At 42.0% G+C, this 22992-nt stretch overlaps 1 protein-coding gene and 2 non-coding genes across 3 annotated transcripts; all 3 read right to left on the bottom strand.

Moving 5' to 3' along the window:
- Nucleotides 1-3275: 3275 nt before the first annotated feature.
- ncl (nucleolin) lies at nt 3276-19090 on the bottom strand. The gene is made up of 15 exons (XM_068042303.1): nt 18974-19090; nt 17641-17733; nt 17068-17224; nt 15435-15527; nt 13561-13686; nt 11133-11222; nt 9208-9334; nt 7716-7852; nt 7124-7253; nt 6871-7031; nt 6464-6581; nt 6048-6175; nt 5833-5959; nt 5333-5553; nt 3276-4587 (listed from the first exon to the last, which is right to left on the bottom strand). Exons 1-15 carry the CDS (start codon nt 18989-18991, stop codon nt 4535-4537), a joined length of 1779 nt encoding a protein of 592 aa, XP_067898404.1. The 5' UTR covers nt 18992-19090; the 3' UTR covers nt 3276-4534.
- On the bottom strand, nt 6649-6726 carry LOC137375522 (small nucleolar RNA SNORD20). Its single transcript, XR_010976011.1, has one exon. It is a non-coding gene; the product is annotated as a small nucleolar RNA SNORD20 (small nucleolar RNA).
- On the bottom strand, nt 9411-9478 carry LOC137375521 (small nucleolar RNA SNORD82). The gene has a single exon (XR_010976010.1). It is a non-coding gene; the product is annotated as a small nucleolar RNA SNORD82 (small nucleolar RNA).
- Nucleotides 19091-22992: the final 3902 nt, after the last annotated feature.

Consider the following 22992-nt stretch of genomic DNA (forward strand, 5'->3'; position numbering starts at 1 on the left):
CCAGAAAGATTGTAGCAATTGACAGACAGTAGAGTAGGGTAAACTGTACTCTTATGTACAAGAAACTTTAAAAAAAAAACTTTTCCTCTTTTCAATGATTACCAATTACAATTTTACATCGGCAGCATTGGGTTATCCCACCCAGCACCCCCAATAATGTTATGACCAAGGTGGGAGGAGTGCATTTTATTCCTAGTTCCACTTCGCCACAGGTCACAACATATATTTAAAATTTTTACCCAGGTACTAATACGGTCAATCATGGACTCTATTTAATCGCAGAATAAAATACACGAGGTTTCTGTAACAGACAAAATCAGATTATATAACAAGACAACCAGTAACAAAGCAAAGCATTAAACAGATTGAAATATGAAAGGTCTCATTTTAGCTTAGCCCTGCTCACACCAAACACTGGTTAACAGGAGAAAGATTTTTTTTCTTGAGCTGTTACCAAAAAAAAGACAAAAAAGGAACACTTTGTCCAAATACTTGCTAATTCTTTTTAAAAAGGTATGTAAAGATGTCAGTTGTCCTTTTTGGTTTGGCATCCCAAATATGTGTAGACTGCGGTTACTGAGATCTTCCTTGACCTGTTCTTTTCAGGAGACTTTGAGGATCAGTTTAGCAGGCCTTTTGGAGGAAAGAAGCAATTTCTCACACTCGCTTCTCAAAAAGAAAAGCTGGTAGGCTTTTCAAAGAGATGGAAAAAAGCTAGGTTGCAGTTTTGTCCTCGACAGGTTGATTCTTAAACCTCTTTCAGAACACTGTTCAAAGCCAAACCAAAAACAATCTTGAGTCAAGCAACCTGATCCCTATAAAAGTTGACCTGTCACTTCTCTGTAAACATCTGCCCTTAGTCCAAAAAGCCCCTGCTGGGTATTTATCTGAAGACAGGTGACTGCCAATAAGAGTCATCCACAAACCAAGTCCCCTGGAGTCATGGACAGGATAAAGAAAAATCCATGGAAAACTTTTGTTTTCCCCAATAAAATAAGGTCCATAATTTGAAAATAGGTGTCCTCAAAAAAAAAAAAGCATGTCATAACAATACTGACAAATGTGAGGTGATGCATTTTGGCAGAAGGAATAGGGAAAGACAAAAAAGTGTGCAAGGACAGAGGGACTGGGGGGTATTGTATGGGCATCAATCTTCAGAACTGCCAGGACATATTGAGTGGTTAGGAAAGCACATGGACTCTTGGGCTTCATAAATAGAGACAGTGAGTACAAAAGCAGTGAAGTTATACTGAACATTGATAAAGCTCTGGTTAAGCCCCAACTTGCATATTGTTCAATTCACCACTCTAGGAAAGATGCAAGAATCCTTGAGAGTATGAAGACATGGCTCCAGGGTTAGGTTGGAAAAGCTGGGGTTGTCCTTACAGCAAATGGGATCTAGGGGAGATTTGAAAGTAGTGTACAAAATGATGAGATAAATTAGACAAGGAAAAAAACTTCCCATTAACTAAATGGTACAAGGACCATTTCCTTGTCTACTAAAGGGAAGAGTTGTTGCATTTATTCTAAGATTTTAGTAGCTTAGTTCCATCTACATTCCTGCCCTCTCCCTATTAAGAACTACAAAGTGGATGGATAGAATTAAGTACAAAATTGCCCCTCCCAATTTCTATCCATCACCATTGTTTTTGAGCTAACTTCAAATTTATTTCTAATAAAATTACTTGTTTTGCAATTGCAACAAGTCATGTAAATCAGACTGAATAGAGGTGGCAAGTTCCCTTCTCTAGAAGTTATTAGTGAATTGTATTTTGTTTTACACAAGTTGGCAGCTGTTAGTCATTTTGCCTGCCCCAGCTTTAATTACATTTAAGAGTTGCTACTTTAATAGTGGGGTCTTTAAAAATAGATGTGCATCTAGGACTTAGCTGGAAGGGGCTGACTGCTCTGCCAGCAATAGTTGAAAAAGTAGAAGCCAGAATCAAATACAGAAAGAAATGAAGTATTGAAAAGGAGCTAGGCCATGGACAAATTTGGAGAAAGAAAACTCAAGAACAGAATCTCTGGGTCAAGAAGAAGGGAGAAACAAAATGGGTGGGCATAGAACAGAATAGAGGCAACTAAATTTTGAACCAGACTTACCGTACTCATTAATTTGAGTGGTCAATTTCCAAGTCTCATCTGCCTTTATACTTATACTTTCATCTCTTCCATTTTCTCTCCTAGATCAATTCTAACATTGTACGACAGGATCTACGTAACCTCTTAAAATTTCAAATAGCCTTTCACATGAGCAGGTTTTTTGTGGATATCAGATACGGTCTGATCCAGTCATCAGTTGTTGACACTGCTATACATTTGTTCAACTGGAAGTTGATCAATCAGGCTGATTTTCCTTTGGTGTTATCCATAATTAAGCTGGATCAGGCAGTTATTTATCTGTGCAAATTCCACTGGGTCAATTTCACATTTTAATTGACCTGTCTCACCCTTCAAGACTGGCTTTACCAGCACACCTTCCATTCACCAATTAAATGGCTGGAGTTAAAACAGATGGCATTTAAATTCAGGCAACATTTAGTTAATTCCAACACACCCATCAATAGACTGTATGCTGAGAAGATGCATAGCAATTTCTCTAAATGCAAATAGAGAACCACATGCTGTTTGTGTAATAAAACCTGATTTGGATGAAGTATGAGGAATGAAGTTAGACAAATCAGCCATGGCAAGACTTTTGGGGGTTGGGAGGACAGAAAGTAATACAGCATGCACTCTAGACATTCCTTTGATATTGTACCCAAGGTTAGACAAATAGCATTTTATATAAATTAACATTAGTCTGAAACTGATAAACCCTTTGAGGGCTTCTTTCACAGCTTACAAAAGACTAATGCACATTGAACAGGGAAGCAGGTTTACATGTCCATTTATTCCACTTTTCAGAAAAATATTTTCTACAATGTTGCACCTTGGATACTTTCATTTTGTATTTTGTAAAAATTAAGACAACTAAAAACTCTGTACATACAGCTGACCCTTGCACTACCAATCTACAATCCAAAACGTAGACTAGTAGGGTTTCATTGGACAAAACATTGTAACATTTGTTGCTTGTAAAGTCCCAATTTGAAGTCATGCCTCTAAATAGGGCATATTAAGCGCTCACCAAATCATTATAACATGAGCAATCAGAAACAGCAAGCAAAAGCTGCCCTTGCTTACTATTAACTGGGGATATCCTATAGGATCAGCTTTGTTTTTTTTTTGAAGAAAACATACTCCACACAGTGAACCCTTGTACAGCAGTCAACTGATTTGGAAGATGTTTAATAAGTCCAAAGAAACAACTCAGCACAGGGGAACAGCAGGCTTAGATCAAACTTGTGAATTTTGGGTGTCACTGTGGTTGAGTAGGTTCTGTTCTAACCTGTGGAATGCAGCATCTCAAAACGACAACTGCAAGTGCTTTTAAAAAAAATTCACATAATTGAGCAGAACATACACATTACAAAAAACTGGTCAGGTGATAGTATGTTGGGTTATTTTGTTTATAAAAAAAAAACAGCATCACCCAGCCCATAAAAAAGTAATAGAGCACATATTTGGACAAGTGTTTCCAACACTGACCTACAGGATCATGGTGCCAAATTATGCATATAGCCATGAACTGAGATTCAGTAAACATGGAATCCATATTTAACTATGCTGTACAGTATTAAATATGCTTTTAACATCTTAATTGATTGCACTGTTATCTATAACAGACAAATACAGCCAACTTCCAACTCAACTAATTTTGTGGTGCAAGAACTTGACAGATGAAAGTGTTGGTATAGTTGTTATATGCTGAAGTTTTTGTCAAAATAGTTAAAATAACTGGGTTTGGACCAAGTTACCTTCTTAGAAATGCAAAGTAATCAAATCTGAGTAAGCAACTTAAACACACACCTGGAAAGCCCCAGAATTAATTCTGGGGGTAGAGAAGGGGGAAATAGGCCAGCTGGCATTTCCATCGTCTTATAACTGCAATGTGCGAAATGTCTAAAATTAAATTTGCAAAGCAAAGCCATCAATGTCACAGTATTGCTATTTGTAGTTATGGAAAAGGAAAGGAAGAGCCCAGCTTCAAACCTTTGGTGGTGCTTCAAGGTGAGGTATTTTAAGGAAGTGCTGCAGTATTGTAAACAAGTTTAGTAACCAGTTTAATGCGCACTATTGAATACCCAAAACATGAAATAAGGTCCTTTTAATCCGTCAGACAGTATGCCAAGCACAACATTCTAAAACATTATTTTTGCATTTACATCGTAACTAAAAAATCATAGGGAACAGTACATTTACACATTGGTAAAACAGAATACTTAATAAATTTGACAAAATCCACAAAGGTATACCAACAATTTCTGTCTTTACTTAATTGTAAGTCCATTCAGAAACTTAGGAAGCTCCCACCACACTCCAAACTGCATAGCCAGTCAGTCCATGCAGAACTCTGGAATGTCCAACTGTGAGGCAGATCAACAGAGGCTCTGTCTGAACACAAAGAGGTAAAGCAGTCTTATAAGCCTCTTTAATCAAATTTGGTTTTCTTTCCTTGAGGAGTTGTCTTTCCACCTCTGAATCCTACAAAAGAATATTTAGATTTAGGTTTAAATTTGATAATGGGCAAGACAGCAGAAAATTCAAGCTGATTAAAAAAGGAACTCCTAGGAACAGGGCAGAAAATATTGTTTGATGGCTAAATAAGATGCTGAGCTACAAAGGCCAGAAGAGCTCAGCTTCAAACGCTGGCAAGTGCTCTTCAGGTTTGCAGCTACAGCTGGCCTTAGCATGCCTGGGTTGGGTTCGGACAGATTAGGGTTACTAGAACTTCTGATGTGCATTGATATTCAATGGTCTCAGCTAAAAAAAAAGTTGTGTGGCTTTGGGTTGAACAGGTTCAATACTGATGGGAAAAAAACTATATAAAAAGATTATACTGGACAGAATGGGACAAATACTGATCACTCAGCACCACAATCCAATTGAAATAGATCCACAACAAGCATCTTCCTGGGCATTAGGCAGAGAATAGAAGATCATATACCGAACTTGTTCCACTTTCCTTCTTGTCTCTGCAGATTTTCCTCACTGCACAGTTGATGGTTATATCTAAATGTGATAATCTGCCCCCAACATTTGGGCATTTTAATATGAAAAAATGACTGACCAAAGACACAATTATCTTTTAATGTGTAATTACAGGGTACAAGAGCACATTTTGGACCCAAAGAAAGCTTACTTGCCTCTACAAAGAAGCATCTGACAAAAGACTGACCTTTTATGAAATTATTCCAAAAGAATCAAAAACTAATTTACAGCCCCATACCTCCAAATCCACCCCGACCACCGCCTCGGCCACCCCGACCTCTGCTGCCAAATCCACCACGGCCTCTTCTAGCTCTTCCAAAGCCTCGACCACCCCGCTGGCTTTCACCCTTGGGTCGAGCAAAGTCAAGTGCAATTTTGCATCCATCAATTTCTCCATCTTCCATAGTTTCCTTAGCTGATTTTGCATCTTCTTCTGATGCGAAGTCCACAAAGCCAAAACTAAAACAAACAAGTGTTATTTTCTAGTATTGAATAGGCCCCAGTAATGCAAAGTTAAAACAAATTTAAAATTTGCATTTAAGCCATGAAAAATCCCATCACAATGTAAAAGCTGGTGAAATTACATTTTAACTGTGACAGACTGGCCATCATTCTTTTTAAAAAATAGGACAGGCTGTGCTTTACTATTCTTCTCTTGCGAATCCATCCACTGACACTGATTTAGACAGTGAGGAGCTCAATGAGAAGGGACAGAAAAGCTATTAAAAGTTTACATACCCTTTTGACCTTCCAGATTCCCTGTCTGTTGCAATTCTTGCACTCTCAGCTCCTTCAAAGGCTTCTTTTAAAGTTTCTTCAGTTGTGTCATCAGAAAGGCCACGAACAAACAATGTCTTGCTGGCACCTAAAAGTTGATATGGTCAGCAAATATTGTGCAGTCATGGATACAAATTCAAAAAGTTGTAAACGACATTAAATCTGGTGCATCTTACCATCACCACTTCTGTATCCTTGGTTGCTGAAATCCAACCTCACTGTCCTCCCTTCAATTTCTGTATTGGTGTGATTCTCAAGAGCTTCTTTAGCATCCTCAATAGATTCAAATTTAATAAATGCAAACCTATGATGAGAAAAAAGTTGAATATTCAATTAGTGAAAAGAAAACTACCAACTCATTCCCCGCCCCACAACTAGGAAATGTTACTTAGGTTTGCTTTAGTGCAGGTGTAATTTATATGGTGGGAAAAAAGCCAAAGCCAATTCTTGGATGTCAGTTTTCTGAGACATTTACATATAAATACATCAAATCTACAACCTTAAATGCATTTTGCAGTATCAATGTAAGCAGTTTGCTATAGACTTTCAGGTATTCCGACACCAGACATTTCAAACCAAACATTCATCTCACCCTTTCGGTCTGCCATTCCTTTCTGGTATTTTGATCAATGACGCTTTTTCAAAAATATTCTGAAGGGTTTCTTCTGTCGCAGAATATGCCAAGTTATTTACAATGAGTGTATCAGAATCTAAAATGAAAATTAGAATGTCATTTTTGGCTCAGCTTGCAAAGCAGTTTTTGTGTTTTTATTATAGCTGGATCAGTACTTGACTATCTAGAGGAATTGTTCAAAAGGTTCATCACATTTATCAGATATAAATTCATCAGCTCCAGCTATCAAATGTGCAGACACAATCAACTTGTCATGACAAATCATTCAAAACAACTTTTCTTGCTCAAATCCTTGGATGATATGCATGTTTAACAAAATTAATTTTAAAAATGCCAGTTTTAGGTCAACATTCCACAGTTCCTACCTGGTTGCGTTTGTCCATGCGTTTGGCCACCCTTTACATTCAACATACTTTTATCTCCAGTGAAATCAATAACGATGGCTCTGCCCTCAACTTCAGTGCCTTGTTTTTGTTCCAATGCTGTATCTGCAGCCGCTTCATTTTCAAATTCAATATATGCAATGCTAAATTCAAGAAAATGCAGAGTCAAATGAAACCATCTTTCTAATGCACATTTTAAAAACAAATAGGTCAGTTATTAAAGCCTCAAACATACCCCCGAGTCCCTGAACCATCACGAGAAGCAGGAATTCTAATGTCAATAGCATCCTCAAAAATCTCTTTGAGGCCATCCTGAGTTATCTTGAATGGGAGATTCTTGACAAACAACGTCCTGCAGTCCCTTTCTGCAAGAAAAGCATCGCATTGGTTTTCACAGCCAGTTACCATTAACATAAAAATGACCATGAGAATTAAGTCAGTGTTAACAAGCCTGTTACATATTACTTTCTGGCCAAAAAGTGTGCAGTGTGCGCATTTTTGTCCCATTATAGGTGGCAATGAGCAAGAAGAAAAGATACACTTTAACAAGAGGATTGTTAGCACATAATAACAGCCAAGTGGAGTAAAGTTACATTTACTGCTCTGGTGGCCTTAATGACATCCAATACAAGAGCATCACTACTGCACCATAATGGCTGCCATTACATACACCAGCCATCCCTGTGAGCAAAGAAGACCCATTTAATTCCAAATCATGAGGAAGCTGTGTGCTTCATGGCAATGTCCACTGGAACAGAAGCAAGTTTAGTTAAACAGGATAACTTAGTAGCAGAGAACAGAATACAAAAATGGGAGCTAGCTCATACCTCTTTTGCTATCTGCATTACTTTCCTTGCTGCGTGCTTTATCAAGTTTGACTGCAAGTCCCAGCACTTTGTTTCCATTGAACTCCAAAGCCTTTTCCAGTTGTTCTTCGGTTTCAAAGTCGACATAACCAAATTTCCTATACCAAAAGAAAAATGGCTAAAATTCACACATTGGGCTGAATTTAATGGGACCCTCCCCCAGAAAGGAGCTAGGAAGAAAGGGATGGGGGGGAGAAAGAGAAATAGTCACCTTCCCCTTGCACTGCAATTAAGTCAGGGACAAGATAGGCTGATGGCAGCCTTCCTGCCTCGAGGCCTTGATGCAATTACCAGCCACTTCTCGTCACCACTGAAATTAAGCCAGCCATTTGGCACCCCGGGGGGGGGGGGAGGAGGAGGAGACGAAAGAGAAACAAAAAGGAGACAGATGGCGAGGTTGTCTATTTTGAGGTGCTGACCTCCCTGCAAACTGGGCAGGGGGGGGGGGGGGGGGGGGGGGGGCGAAAAAGAGAGTTGGGTTGGCTCTCTACTGGAGAATCTGTGACCCAGAGGGTGCCTGACAGAAACCACCCAGCTCCCTAGACCCCCCTCCTCCACCTGTGCTCAATACCCATTCTCTCTCCATCACTAGGACCTACAGGACTGACCCTGGCAACCCCACCTCACACAACCAAGGGTCTGAGTCTCCAGCACTGGGTCTGGTTCAAAACCAGCAGTGGCCATCACTCCCAGTGGCACTGCCAATACTACATAGCTGCCAGTCCCAATTGGCTGGCAGCTCTTGGAGGCAGGATCCCCACCTTTAAAAAGGTCAGGTATCCTGGTGCCAGGCTGTTAATTTTCCCATGTGCCGTTAAATAAAGTCAGGGGATGGGGCCCCCACACCTTTTGGCCCAGTGCTGGGAGTCCCAATGGCTCCACTAAATGCAGCCCATTATGTGAGAAATGTAACTAGTCAATACTGATTGCATAAAAAGAAATTCAACTTCAAATATAGCTGCTCAAAAATAAAACAAATAGAGGACAGATTAGCATCCCCATTTCCAAAATAAACATTGTTTATTACAAACTAGTCATAATCTGTGTGGGATCCAAATGTCAGATTGCCTACAAGTCAAAAGACTCAAATTTACCTTCTTATTGGGGTAGACTATGGTGGCCAGTCACCATATGAAACCAGATGCAAATAGAATACTGGCTTGAATCTCCTACTACTACAGTAACCAATCAGCCAGGACCATCTTGCCCTTACCCCATATGTACATACTTACACATCCAGCAGAGATTAACTTATGGCTATCAGATGTCATTTTACCCTCTTCCCTAAATTCAGGGACTAGAATCTACTGTAATTGCCCCAGCTGATGTTCAGTAAGCTAGCATAGATATTCTACTACATTGAGGAATCAGAATAGGGCAGCTGTATAGCACTTAGTCCATTACTTAAATTTAAGAAACTGGTTGAAAAATATTGCTAATTGGAAATAAATACCTGCTAGATCCAATTCGGACATCTGTGACTGAAAGCTTCTTTTTGGTGAAGAAGCCATTCAGGGCTTTCTTTAGTTCTTCGAAGTTTTTTTCAGAGTTCAAGTTTCCAACAAACAGTGAAAAGGATGCTTTGAAGTAAAGCAGAAAAGAAAAACTCAGTGTGCATCATTTTGATGTTTCCAATATTCTTAAGGCATATTACCAGCACATCAGAACAAAAAAACATCACACACTTCAGTATTAAGTCCCTTTTGATGATCATCATCTGTGCAAACAGTAGAAAATCCAATAATTTGAAATGATTTATTTTTTAAAAATACTATGCAGTTTTCCTGTTGATGCATGCTAGGGGAAGATAGCATTGATTAAGCTTTCAAATTAAAAGCAGATATTCCAGACTCCAAAAAAATTACTAAATTCTCAAAGCTGCAGGTTAAACAATGCATTCTACTGGAAAGATTCATCAGGAACAATCTTTTTGTGAAGAAATAACTGCCTACAAAAATCCATTTCATTTCAGGGAATGAAGCATTTCCCATACAATCATAGCCAAGGCATCTCTACTTGCTCTCTTCACACTCATCTAACATGCTGCCCATTGGAATCAGAGCACTACAGCCCCAGTAACTAACCCTGAAATACCTCAGAACCAGAATGTGTGCAATGTCCACATCTTGTGTAACCCCAATCTAAGTTATTATTTATTCAGGATATGTGTTGCTGGCAGGCCATCATTTATTGCCTATTTCTCATTATCTCAAGGTGGTGGTGACAACTGAGTGACTGTTTGAGGGCAGTTAAGAGTCAACCACATTGCTGTGTGTCTGGAATCACATGTAGGCCAGACCAAGTCATGACAGATTTCCTTCCCTAAAGGGCAATGAACCAGTTGTGTGTGTTTTTTTTTTAAAAACGACAATCCAGTAGTTTCATGGTCATTGCTAATGATACTAGATTTTCATTCCAGATTTACCTCATCAATTGGAATAGAACTTTCCTGCTGCCGTGGTGGGATCTAAAGTTCTAAAATCTAAGGTAGATTTCTGATGAAATGTCAGATCAGAAACATTGGGGTCACTTCCTTTGGCCAAAGCCCACTTTATTATGTGGCAATCAGGCACTGAGGGACCACTGGCAGACTTTTCCTGGGACTAGGACCTACTTGCTCAGGAAGTGATGGCTGCTGTGAAAAATACACCCACTGGAGGCCTAAGATAACAGAGCGACCCAGGCAAAGGTGAGTGAGTGATGGGGAGGGGTAATCAGCAAGGGGTTGGGTTGGATGACTCTCAGCAGGCCACCCTACTCCTGATGCCAAGACCCTTGGTCAGGCACCAAATGCCTCTGAACAAGGGATTCGTCCCAACGCCACCCGCCCCCCCGGAACCATCAAGCAGCACGCATGGGTTGGCAGGTCATGCTCCTAGTGTGGTGACAGGTGCGCCTGGGTTAATGTCAGTGGCAGCCCTTTATCGTGTATTAATTGCCCACTTAAAGGGCAGCAGGGCCATCAAGAGGCTTTCCCGCCATGGACTTACCTAGTGGGAAAGCAGTGGGGTCCCCACCTGCCACTATTCCAACAATTAACTTTTTCCCTGCACAGACCTACTGAATATTCCCAGCATTTTGTTTTTATCAACTCTTGAAGTATAAAATGTTCATCCTGCTAAGGTTCTCTATCCCCCTTCCCAGTTCTACAACCACCTACCTCCTTGACTACGGTCACCCCTTCTAATGCCTCATTTGAATTAGTCTTCATTTTATCATACCCTTCTGAATTACCTTGGATTGGTTATTCAATGTTATAATAACATGTAGTTGTTTCAAATGTGAAACATGGCAAAAAAATTAAAATAACTTTTGAAGCTTAAACTCCAATACAGAACACTTTTTCCTGAACCCTAATGCAGTTTCCCATGCACTTACCATCACTATCAGACTTGTGCTTCTTAGCTGGAGTCACTACCTTCTGTTCCACTTTCTTTCTCTTTCCAGCTTTCTGCGGCACAACTAGCTCTGTAAACGTTCAATTGACAGGATTATTCATTTAGGGGGACACAACAGCTTATTTTCCATTAAAAAGGGAGTTCGAAGCTTTTGCCCCCGTTACTGGGAAAATGTTCTTTTCAACTAATATTCAACACTCCACTACAGCACGGAATTCCAATGCATATCTTGGGTAGCTGTTCAGACAGATTATATCTTGCAATAACATGCACTTTACAGTCCATCCACCAAAACGTGGCCATTAGTCAAGTTTTCCAATTGGCAGTTCAGTAAAAACATGAATTCTTACCTATATTTTATCAACAGCTATTAAATGAGCCAAAGACAAACTGAACTTCAGTCTTCAGAATTGGAAGGGGGCATTACATCCAAATACCTTTGTATTTTCTTGTTGAATAAAAGATCAAAAATATTCTTCCTATTGTCCCTGAAGCTGCAACTAAGTTCCTTGGGGTGCATGTGAAGACACTGGATGTTTCGACAATCAATTCACATTGTTTAGTAACCCTTGCTGTATGCAAATGACACTCCTACCCAACAAAAACCAATTTGAGCATCTGCCAGATTAATGTGTACAAGGGTTGGGTGCCATGTAAATTAAGGCTGCACTTGCTGACAATGCAACCACTAGGTGCCACAGTACTGACATGCAGCCTCAATCAACAATCACTGACTTCTCAAGACAGCTGCCAATAATAGACTGCACTGCTCAATTTGACACAAAAATGAACTGAACCCACAGCCCATCACCCCTCAATGCCTACGATCACCACCTCCACCACCCCTCAACAGTAACCCCACTCCCTCCCACGCCCATCTGCCCAACAATTGCTCCCACCTTGCCACCCAGAGCAGAGAGATGGAGCGAGGAAGAGAAGTGGTAAGCATGGGAGGGAGTGGGGTGCAGAGGCGACGATTGCAGCCATTGCGGAGTGAGACAACACTTGGACATCAGGACATCATTATGTGGTGACGAAGCGTGCCTCCGCAGACTCATACCGGCAAGGTGGCAAAGATTTGGATGCACTAATGATGTTGGCTATCGCTCTGCATAGTTAGGAGACACTTCAAAATTTTAAAATGCATCTCAAGTAACTCACTTCAAATCCAAATTGTAGCACATTTCACATAAGCCTACTCTGCTCTTCAATAAGATCATGGCTGATCTGATTGTGGCCTTAACTCCACAGCCCGCGACCAATAACCCTTGACTCTCTTGTAGATCAAAATCCTGGTTCCAGATTCCCTCATGAGACATCCCCGTCTACCTGCCAAGCCCCCCTCAGAATCTTGTTTCAATAAGATCAGCTCTCATTCTTCTAAACTCCAATACATATAGCCCCAATCTGCTCAACCTTTCCTCAGTTTTCCAAGACACTCCTTCCTACTCCATCCCCCTTGCAAAAAAAAAGGCCAACATCCCATTTGCTCTACCTGCATGCTTTTTTGTATGCGAGGACACCCAAAATCACTGTATTGCAGCATCCCGCTGTCCCTCCATTTAAATATTCTGCTTCTCTATTCTTCCTAAAGTGGACCACCTAATTTTGCCACATTCTAAATCTGCCAAGTTTTTGCCCACCCACTTAACTCCAGTATCCCTTTGCAGACCTCCTCAACTTGCTTTCCTACCTATCTTTGCGTTGTCAAGAAATCTGGCTACAAATCATTGTCACTTCATCCAAGTCAGTAATAGATTGTAAATAGTTGAGGCCCTAGCACTGATCCCAGTGGCACCTCACTAGCTAGTTTGCCAACCCGAAAAATGACCCAATTATCCCAACTGTTTCCAGTTAGCTAGCCATAGCCATTCTTCTACTATGCTCATATTACCTCAACACCATGAGTTCACCTTGTGTAGTAACTTTTATGTGGCATCTTATCAACAGGGTGGGGGAAATATTTCAGATACGACAGGCACCTGCAAAAGTTAGTTGCAGGAGCCCCTTTGCATGCTTGGGCCATGAGGACAGAGCAGACATCGAACATCAAGTGTTTTGATTTGTATGGGTCAGTTATATGCTGGACTTACTTAGACTGAGATTCAAACAGCTGTTTTAACAGCATTTAACTGAGGGAGGAAATTTATGGATATCATCTCATTTACAACACAAGATAATTACATTAATATACTTGCTTTCAGCACCTGAAACAAAGCTTCCAGCACAGTGGCCAAATACCTCTAGAAATGTACAAACCAAACAGCTACATTACTAAATGCAGAACTAGCTTCCTTCAAAATTGGGGCTTGTGAGATTTGTACTAGCTTGTCTTTACTTTAACTAGATCACTTAAAATAACCTATGCACTGACATTATACAGTCCACCTTAAACAGACTAAACTTACCAACATCTTCCTCATCTTCACTACCTTCGTCATCTTCATCCTCATCGTCTTCCTGAACTTTTACCATGCCAGCTTTTTTTGCCTTGGGTGGTGGTGCTGTATCCATAGCTTCTTCCTCTTCAGATTCTAAGATTTAAAAAAAAAACAGAGGAATGAGGAGGACTCAAGTGTGATCAAATCCCACCAATGCTTGAAACCTTCAAGTAACCAGAATAGCCAATAATATTGATAAGTTATCCAACCACCAGAAGCAATTAATAGAATTTAACAGCACAGGAAACTACCATTTGGGCCATAGTGCCTGTGCCAGCTCTAAATATTCCAGCCTTTGCCCTGCAAATTAGTCATCTTCAAGTACATGTATAATTGCCTTATGAGAGTTACTATGGAATCTGATTCAACCACATTTTCAAGTACTGCATTGCAGAACTTAACAACGCTGTTAAGAAGTTTCTCATTTCCCAGTTCAAGATAATTGGCTCTCTGGATACTGACCCACTTGCTAGAGAATATAGTCCCTCTGCAAAGTACCCTTCATAATTCTGCATATCTATACTAGGTTTCCCCCATTACACACTAACCACCAATTTCACCAGTCTGTATGCTCTCAAGTCTGTTCCTGTACTGTTCATTATTTATATATTGCCAAATTTCATATCATCCAAACTTCAAAATTGCATTCTATACCCAAGTCCAGGTCTCAAAGAAAATCAAAACGGTCTGAAAACTGACCCCTGGGGATTGCCACTGCATACCTCTAGTTAGGAGAAACATCTGTTCACTATTACTTTTTTGCTCCCCAACGCTTAGCCAATTACATTTCCAAGTCACCACTGACCCTTTTAAGGGCATGTGCTTCTCCCATCACCACCCACGCAACCAAATAAAAGTCTTTGTGATACATTATATCTATTGCACTACCTTCATCAGCCTCCTTAATCAGGTTACTAGATGCAATTTGCCTTTAAGAAACCCTGTTAAGAACCCTCAGAACATTATAACTAGAGTCTCCTATCCACACCCAAACTTTCTCAGCAGACTAGGATGCATCCCAACTGGTGTTTAAACTGTGATACTTAACTAATTAGAATTTTTTGAAATCCTATTGAAGATCTCTACTTCTCTCTCTTCTATAGCATTTACTTCATCCCCCTTTTTTTTTGAATACAGATGCAAAATATTTTCAATACCTCACTCAAGACTGTTGCCTCCACAAGATTTGTTTTTGCCGCTAATCAATCTAACCATTCCTTGAACAATTCTCACTTTTTAACCGCAAGATTTTTGCTTTCCCTTTAGATCACCCACTAATCTTCTCTTGCCCCTTGTCTTTCTTGTATTCTTTCAATATCTGTGCACTCTACTCTGTCCAGTATTCTACTGTATTCTGTACCAGACATTGACCATAAACCTTTATTTCAACCTCCCATTTACTTTGTCATCTAACTGCTTTGGATGCCCCATCTTTCCTTCTTATGGGAAAATGTTTTGTTAGTACTATCTCCAACCATTGCTCATTTGGTGTTTTTCTGGTCAATCTGTTTCTACCCACCTGTGCGAGAACCCTTCTCAAAGATCACCGAAATTGGCTCTATTCCAGTTGGATATTTTCCACTTTGATTTTCCTTTGTTACTTTCCATAACTGCTTTAAACCCAACTACATTACGATCACTATTGCCCAGATCTTCTCCCACTGCAACACTCAACTTGCCCTACACACATGGCTACAGAAGTTACTGAGCAGCACTGGCTTCTCAAACATAAGTGGGAACAGGTCTCAACCCAAGCCCTTACTAACCTGACAGCTCTAGTTAAATTACCCAAGACAAAGTCTGGACTGCACAACTTCCATGAAATAAAATATTTTGTTTACCATCCTCATCACCATCATCAGATTCTTCCTTGGCTTTTGTAGTCACAGCAGCTGCATGCTTGGGAATAGATTTCTCTTCTTCAGATTCTTCTTCTGAAAGAAAAAATGTTTATGCATAACAGTTTACTACAGCAGTCTTATTCTAAGAAAAGCTGCCTATTCCCTCATACTGTTCAACAAATCACAAAATGTGGCAGAAACTAATTTTTTTCTTGCTCTCCACTCTCTTTCTCCCCCCCCCCCCCAAAATACTTCACCGATCACAACTTGGTGGCAGGGTGTGGAACAAAGAGTCTGATGGGATGCAGCCATTCCTCTCTCAAATGAGAGAACAGGAAACAGTGGCAGGCTATTCTGGCACCTTTGCATGATTGAACATGCCCTGAAACTGTCCACATACCAAAATACACATCTGCCCCAGAGACCAACTATTGGGTTGAAAAACAGACCAGGAATCAAAGCTCAAGATACTCTTAGACCACAAGATGCATTTGCCAATTTTAATCGAGGCTTATGTTACCTCCAAACTTGACCAGTTCACTGTTCTCTTTGCCTGCCTCCCACCTTGCATAAACATCAGCTCACCCAAAACTTTCCTGCCTGAATCACAACTCACATCAAGTCCCATTCACCCATCACCCTTCTGCTCGCTGACCCAAATTGGCACCCAGTCCAGCAACACCTCAATTTTTAAATTCTCATCCCTGTATTCAAATATGGCCAGTGCTCACCAAATTCTGGACTCTTGCATGTCCCCAAATTTAATCACTCCAGCATTTGTTCCAGCAGCCATAGCCATAAACCTCTAATTCCAGCTTTAAGATGTTCCTTAAAATCCAAAGCTGACCAAGCTACTGGCTCTGTCCTACTGGCTCCTTACACAGAAATGTCAAATTTTGGTCTAAATGCTCCTGTGAAGTGCCTTGGGCCATTTTACTTAGTTCCTTTAACAGTACATTTCATTGTGGCTGAATCAGAGTGTAGTGGGGGGGGGGGGGGGGGGAGATGACCACCTGAAGACTCAGTAAGCAGTGCAGCAATTCAAATCAGGGATGCTCACGAGGTCCAAAGCCTCTTTGCCATTCCATCTTCCATCCACCTCTAATGCATTCCTTAATACCCAATGATTTGCCCAAGCCTAGTCATTAATCCTAATACAGGTCCCATCCAAAATCTAGCTATCTAAAAGCTGGACATTTTGAAAATATACTCAGCTGTTCTTTGCATTCCATCTTACTTAAGTGGCCGGCACCAGGATTCCCATCCAAGAGCTGCCGGCCAATCACATCACTACTGCCAATACTGCAGAGGCCTTGGACTGAGGCCCAGCCTCAGTCCTGAAAGCCCCAGCGAAGGGGAGTGGGTAAGCAGCAATCAGCTAATCCTATCTCTGAATAATCACTTCGCGTTAGACCCCCCCCCCCATCCCAAAATACAGCAGTCTTGGTCCCAAGGGTGCCAGACTTTGGATATCAGATCAGCGTTTCCTTATGTCGCTCAGTGGCAATTATAGTTTGTAACATCAATAAAAGTGCCATGGAACATTTTACTGCATTAAAGGTACCATATAACAGTTGTTTTACACTTCACTGGAGATGACACAAATATTGCAATTTTTTTTCAGGGTACCTACCAGAGTCGTCATCCTCCTCCTCCTCCTCCTCCTCTTCTTCTTCCTCCTCCTCCTCACTGCTCTCTTTTTTTACAGCTTTCCCATTTTTTTTGTTGGCAGACTGTGGGGTCTTAGCAACTGGAGTTGCAGCCTTTTTAACAGGAGCGGGTGGAAGTTCCTAAAATCAATACAACATTTAAATGGAACAAGATTACTATTGTTTACTATTACGCTTCACTGTAGAAGTAAAGCAGGACTACATTTACCAAATCTCTCAATCATCTGGACAAACAGCAAAACTAACCCCAATTGCATACAAGGTAATAGTGCGCACAAAGGCAGCCAAGTTGATTTACTATTTTCGCAGACTGCCATGTCATATGACTAAAGTGCAACACAAATTATCCACCCTCACCCCCCACCATAGACTGGATCATCTCAATATCCCTAAATGTATCCTGCAAACATCTCAGCTGTTACACCATTTTAAACTGATTAATCTTCTGTGCAAAAAAAAATTTGCAGAGATATGTAGTGGATGCCCAGGGTGATTTCACAGGTATTGATGAGCTTCGACTCAAGTATTATAATCACCTCCTCTTCACTTTCCTCCTCAGAAGTGGACTCTTCAAAATCTTCAGGGGGTGGTGGAGGGGCAGCCTTTTTAGGTGTTGCTTTTTTACCTGCCTGGGAGAACAAAACAAATTTGATTAGTACAAATCCTACCCTGAAAATTAAAAGATTCCACAATATTTAAATAAAATATTTCATTACAGTGGACAAAATTGCTGACCATTTGTGCATAATGTACTGCTACTGTTACAATACAAAAATAAAAAAAGCACTTAAGCAAAGGAACAAATCTGAAGGGCCATGGACCTGAAATTTTAACTCCAGATGCCTGACCTGCTGAGCATTCCCAGTATTTTCCAGCGTATTTCAGACGTCTGCAGCGTTTTAAATTGTGTGCAAAAGCAACTATCGCAATACATGAGCTTAATATTTTTAAACAGCTACTTAAAACAGACATTCCTTAAAGTTGTCCTTCTCTTTTTCATTGTACATAGGAGGTAGTCATGTCCTACATCACAACAGTAACTACACTTCGAAAGTATTTAATTGGCTTTGGGCGCCATCTAAATGCAAGGCAGCCTTTCTTTTCTTGGTTGCGCACTACAAAATCTTTAAACGAGAATCTCTCGCAGTTGCCGAGGATTTTTTTTTTAATCCGCAGTCTTTCGAATTCAATAGCAGCATTCAAAAATAAATCATTTATGTTTCAGCAGAAATCTAAATAATCCCCAAGCGATCAAAATCGGACGAGCGCGAATGAAGACGGTCAACATGCACATTCAAGCCACACGTGCTTTCCAAAACGTGGGCTGCCTGCACTGAACAATTCCCTTCCAGGGTTCCCCTTTTGACGGAAAAAAAAAAAATCCCCCACTGAAAGGAGCGAAATAGAGACTAAATGGAGCTGGGATAGTGAATACACACGCAGGCCGAGCAGGGACCCCGGAGCACAAGCCCACTTCCCCGCTTCCTTCAACATGCACTCGCGAGACACGAAGCGGATCAGCAAGAGCCCGGATGGAAAGGTGGGGGAGGTGGGGGGGGGGGGAGGGAAAGAGAAGTGGGGAGATAGAAGGGGAGAAAAACGGTTTAAAATATACTCGATGGCCGTGGCGAAAAGAGCTGCGCGTTCCATACGGCGGAAAAAAGGAATGCAACCCTGAACCCATCTTGAGCGGACTGGGGTCGGCCGAGGCCAACACGCGGTCCGGGCCGTTCTACTCGCGGGCTCCATCAGGAGGAAAAGGCCTCGCTCGGCCCGCGCGTAGCACGGACCCACAGATACAGCGCTGCTCCAAGGTGCTCGGGCGGACTGCACATCTGTGTAACCCAGTCCGACAAGAAGCGCATTTACCTTGGCCAGTTTCACCATTTTCAGACGAGATTAGCTGTTTCTTTTATCGAGCGGACTAGCACCAACACGACCCCACGTGCTTCTCCCCCAGTAAGCTGCGCAGCAAAGAGAAAGCCACCTCCAACGTCACAGTTTTGACTTACATCACTTGCTCACGTGACACGCTTGCCCCATTCAGAGGCCGCTTAGAATGCCCCCGAAGCCAATTGTCCAATCACGCACCGAGTGTATAGATCGGCCATTTCCCGTGACCAATCGCTGCCTTTAGGCCACGTGCCAATTAGATTCGAGCCTTTGTCGGAAAGATTAGCCAATCAGAGTTGACAATTATTTTGAGCGGCGAATCAGCAGCCCTGTATTTACTCAAAAGGGCAAATGATGGAACTGTTCTTTTAAAATGGCCGATGTGAGATTGAAACAAACAGTGGCCAGTTCAAAAATAGTCATTGATTGATTTTACTGAAAAAGGAAACATAAAAAAATCACTGCTTTGTGTATACTGTATCGTATTATGTAAACTTGAGGTGTTATGCGGCAGTAAATATTGATATTTCTGTCAGTTAAGAATCCCTGAAGCGTTCTTGACTGTGTTGAAGTAAAATGGCTCTGAATTGCGGGAGGAGTAGGAGGTTGTACTTACCGAAGCTGTGCTTGAGTGACACTTGACAGTACTTTGAGAATGTTAGTGAATTTTTAGAACCATTTCAGTTTCCGAAATAGCAGTTTCCCCATAGAAGTCCCCATCCCTAATCGTATGTTGGTACATTGTAATAGCTTCAACAATGTTTTCTCGAATGCTGTGTGCTTGGCACGTGGTCCAAGCTGACCTGAAAAACCAAATAATATGGTAATGATTAATATAGCAAATTAATCAGCGTATGATTCATTAGATCTGATCTGGTAGCCAGCTTCCCACTCTGCTGAATTCAACCTGTTATTCCTAAAATACCAACTTCGCAATATCAGCTGGAACCCCACTTCAAAAGCCCTAGATATAGGCAATTGATGGTAAAGAGAAGTGCGATTATGGATTTGTTACAAGTCGAATTGCAGATATGGCAATCAATCTATTCCTTTTATTGTTGGAGGACCTAAACACACAATAATCTGACATTACTGAAGGCACACCTAAGTAATGAAGATGTAAAATTTTCTTTCTGGGACAATTGTCACCCTGCTTCCCCCAAATACAGATGCTTGACATTTTAATTGGTGCATTGTGCGGGCCATTGTAAATGCCATAAGTATATTTTTGTCATTTAATCTCTCATACTCTCTCCACCCTATCATTCTTCCCTTTTTTTCCTTTCACAACCAGCCCCCCCCCCCCCCCCACCCCCGCGCTCAAAACCTATTACATTTCTAACTTTTGCCAGTTCTGATGAAAGGTCACAACCTGAAACATTAGCTCTGTTTCTCTCTCCACAGATGCTGCCTGACCTGCTGAGTATTTCCAGCATTTTCTGTTTTCAGATTTCTAGCATCAGAATTTTGCTGTTGTGATTCTATAAATATATTCTCCTGGAAGGGTTATAGATAGTTCAAGTATGAAAATAAGTATGAAGTTACTTGAGTACAACTTTACATGGTAAAATAAATGGATTAAAGCCCTCCATTAAAATAATGGACACAAGAATGTGAAACAATGTGTCAAACATTCATTTACTACTATTGCTAGCAGTAATGTCTAGACTATCGTCGTCTTTTCGACTTGTGGGGTAGTTTTGTTTACTTGTGGTCGACAATCATTAAAATAAAACTAAAGTGTGGTTTACAGAAACAGATGCAGTTTGATTCTTTCCAATCCACTTGATTTGGTGCCTGCAGGGGAGAAGAGAGACAGTCCTCACACTTCCTGTGGATTTGACAGCTCAAAAGAGCCTCGTCTTAGGCATGCCACTTAACTGAGTGACCACCACAATGCATGTGTAAACAAACTAGTAATATATTTCAAAGTTACAGAACGTTATTGGGTGTTGTAGTCAAAAGCAAACTAATGGTTCACATCATAGTATTATGTTTTGTAGTAAAATCCTAAATGAGAATTAAAAGTGGAAACAACTCCCTATTCTGTTTCTAAATAACAGCAATTCCATAAGTGTAGTGACAGGAATGCTCAGGTAAAGCATTCATATCTGAAAATATCTGTCTTACCGGGCACAAGTGGGCTGCAATCAGGCCAAGATGAAATGGTGGTTTATTTGCCAGTTCACCAGCGGGCGAGATGGCAGACAAGTACAGAGGACACAGATGAGGATCACAATGGGGTAACAAACAGGAGAGCAATGAATGGGTATGTAGACTGAGATGCTGTGGCTATAAGAGCAGGTCAGAGGCGTGGAACTCTGCAGTGAGTAATTCACCTCCTGACTGCCCAATGCCTGTCCACCATCTACAAGGCACAAGTTGGGAGTGTGATGCAATACTCTCCACTTGCCTGGGTGAGTGCAGCTCCAACAACACTCAAGAGGCTCGACACCATCCAGGACAAAGCAGCCCGCTTGATTGGTACCCCATCCACCAGCTTCAACATTCACTTCCTTCACCACCAACACACAGTGGCAGCAATGTGTACCATTTACAAGATGCACTGCAGCCCCCCCCCACCCCCGTCCCCTTCCCTGCTCCACCCTCTCAGCTCACCCCCTCACAACCCCGTCCCAGCCCGCCCCCCCCTCGCACCATCTTCACCCCGCACCCCCTTCCCCTGCACCCCCCCACCCCCTCCCTCTACCCCTCCCCCTTGCATCCCCTCCTCCCACCGGCACCATCCTACACCTGTGTAGGGGCCCCAACAACCCCACTGCCTTGTGGGCGTCTCGGGAGAGACCAAGGCTAAGGGAGTAAACCCTAACAGAAAATCCGGAGCGGAACCCCGTAGGCGGTCATGTGTCACCTTTGGCATGTTTCCGGCAGTTCCTGCAGCCATACTGGTGCCAAACGTCGTGTCCTGCACTCCTTTGGACCCCACCAGAAAGGCCGAGAGGGGGGTTTTGACGACTGGGCAACTCTCAACCTCCATAAATTTGCCCAGGCATGCGCCATGGAGAGGTCACTCCATAGTTGCCTCACAGCGACTAAAACAACACGGAAGGCAGCAGTTACGGGTTATAAGTCCAGATAAATTGGCGTAGAAACTGGGCGCCACGGGTTGCCTTTGTCGGTGGGAGAGGTCATTGCACCTCACTGGACAGCTACCGCCCGCCTCAAACCGGGCAGCCCCCGGTCAATAAGGTTCTGTCCCGCCACAGTCTGCCTGCTTCAATGGGTGCTTGGAGCTCAGGGTCATTGCCCGAAAGGTGGACTGATACACCGCACCAAACAACATGAAAAAAGGAAAGAAGGTACCAGCCCTTCGCTTTGCAAGCTGGAACGTCAGAACTATGTGTCCTGGCCTGTCGGAAGACCTTACACAAATCAACGATTCTCGGAAGACCGCCATCATTAACAACGAGCTCAGTAGATTCAATGTGGACATTGCAGCACTTCAGGAGACTCGCCTCCCCGCGAGTGGCTCTCTAGCAGAGCAAGACTACACCTTCTTCTGGCAGGGCAGGGATCCTGAAGAACCAAGACAGCATGGAGTGGGCTTCGCCATCAGAAACTCCTTGCTCAGCATGATAGAGCCTCCCTCAAATGGCTCGGAATGCATACTGTCCATCCGACTGCTCACCACCTCTGGTCCAGTACACCTACTCAGCATCTATGCTCCAACACTCTGCTCCGCACCTGAAGCTAAAGACCAGTTCTATGAACAACTCCATAACATCATTAGCAGCATCCCCAACACCGAACACCTATTCCTGCTGGGGGACTTTAATGCCAGGGTTGGGGCCGACCATGACTCATGGCCCTCCTGCCTTGGGCGCTATGGCGTTGGAAGGATGAATGAGAACGGGCAGAGACTGCTTGAGTTGTGTACCTATCATAACCTCTGCATCACCAACTCGTTCTTTCACACTAAACCCTGTCACCAGGTTTCATGGAGGCACCCAAGATCACGTCGTTGGCACCAGCTA

The sequence above is a fragment of the Heterodontus francisci genome, chromosome 11 (assembly GCF_036365525.1).
Source record: "Heterodontus francisci isolate sHetFra1 chromosome 11, sHetFra1.hap1, whole genome shotgun sequence".
NCBI classification, from domain to species: Eukaryota; Metazoa; Chordata; class Chondrichthyes; order Heterodontiformes; family Heterodontidae; genus Heterodontus; species Heterodontus francisci.

What these genes read in the sequence shown, in the direction of transcription:
- ncl (XM_068042303.1), bottom strand. An exon ending in TGATGATGGTGATGAGGATG is followed by an intron (nt 13,687 to 15,434) that starts GTAAACAAAATA and finishes TTTAAATCTTAG; the next exon opens with AATCTGAAGAGGAAGAAGCT. An exon ending in TGGTCGGGGTGGATTTGGAG is followed by an intron (nt 4,588 to 5,332) that starts GTATGGGGCTGT and finishes ATTCTTTTGTAG; the next exon opens with GATTCAGAGGTGGAAAGACA.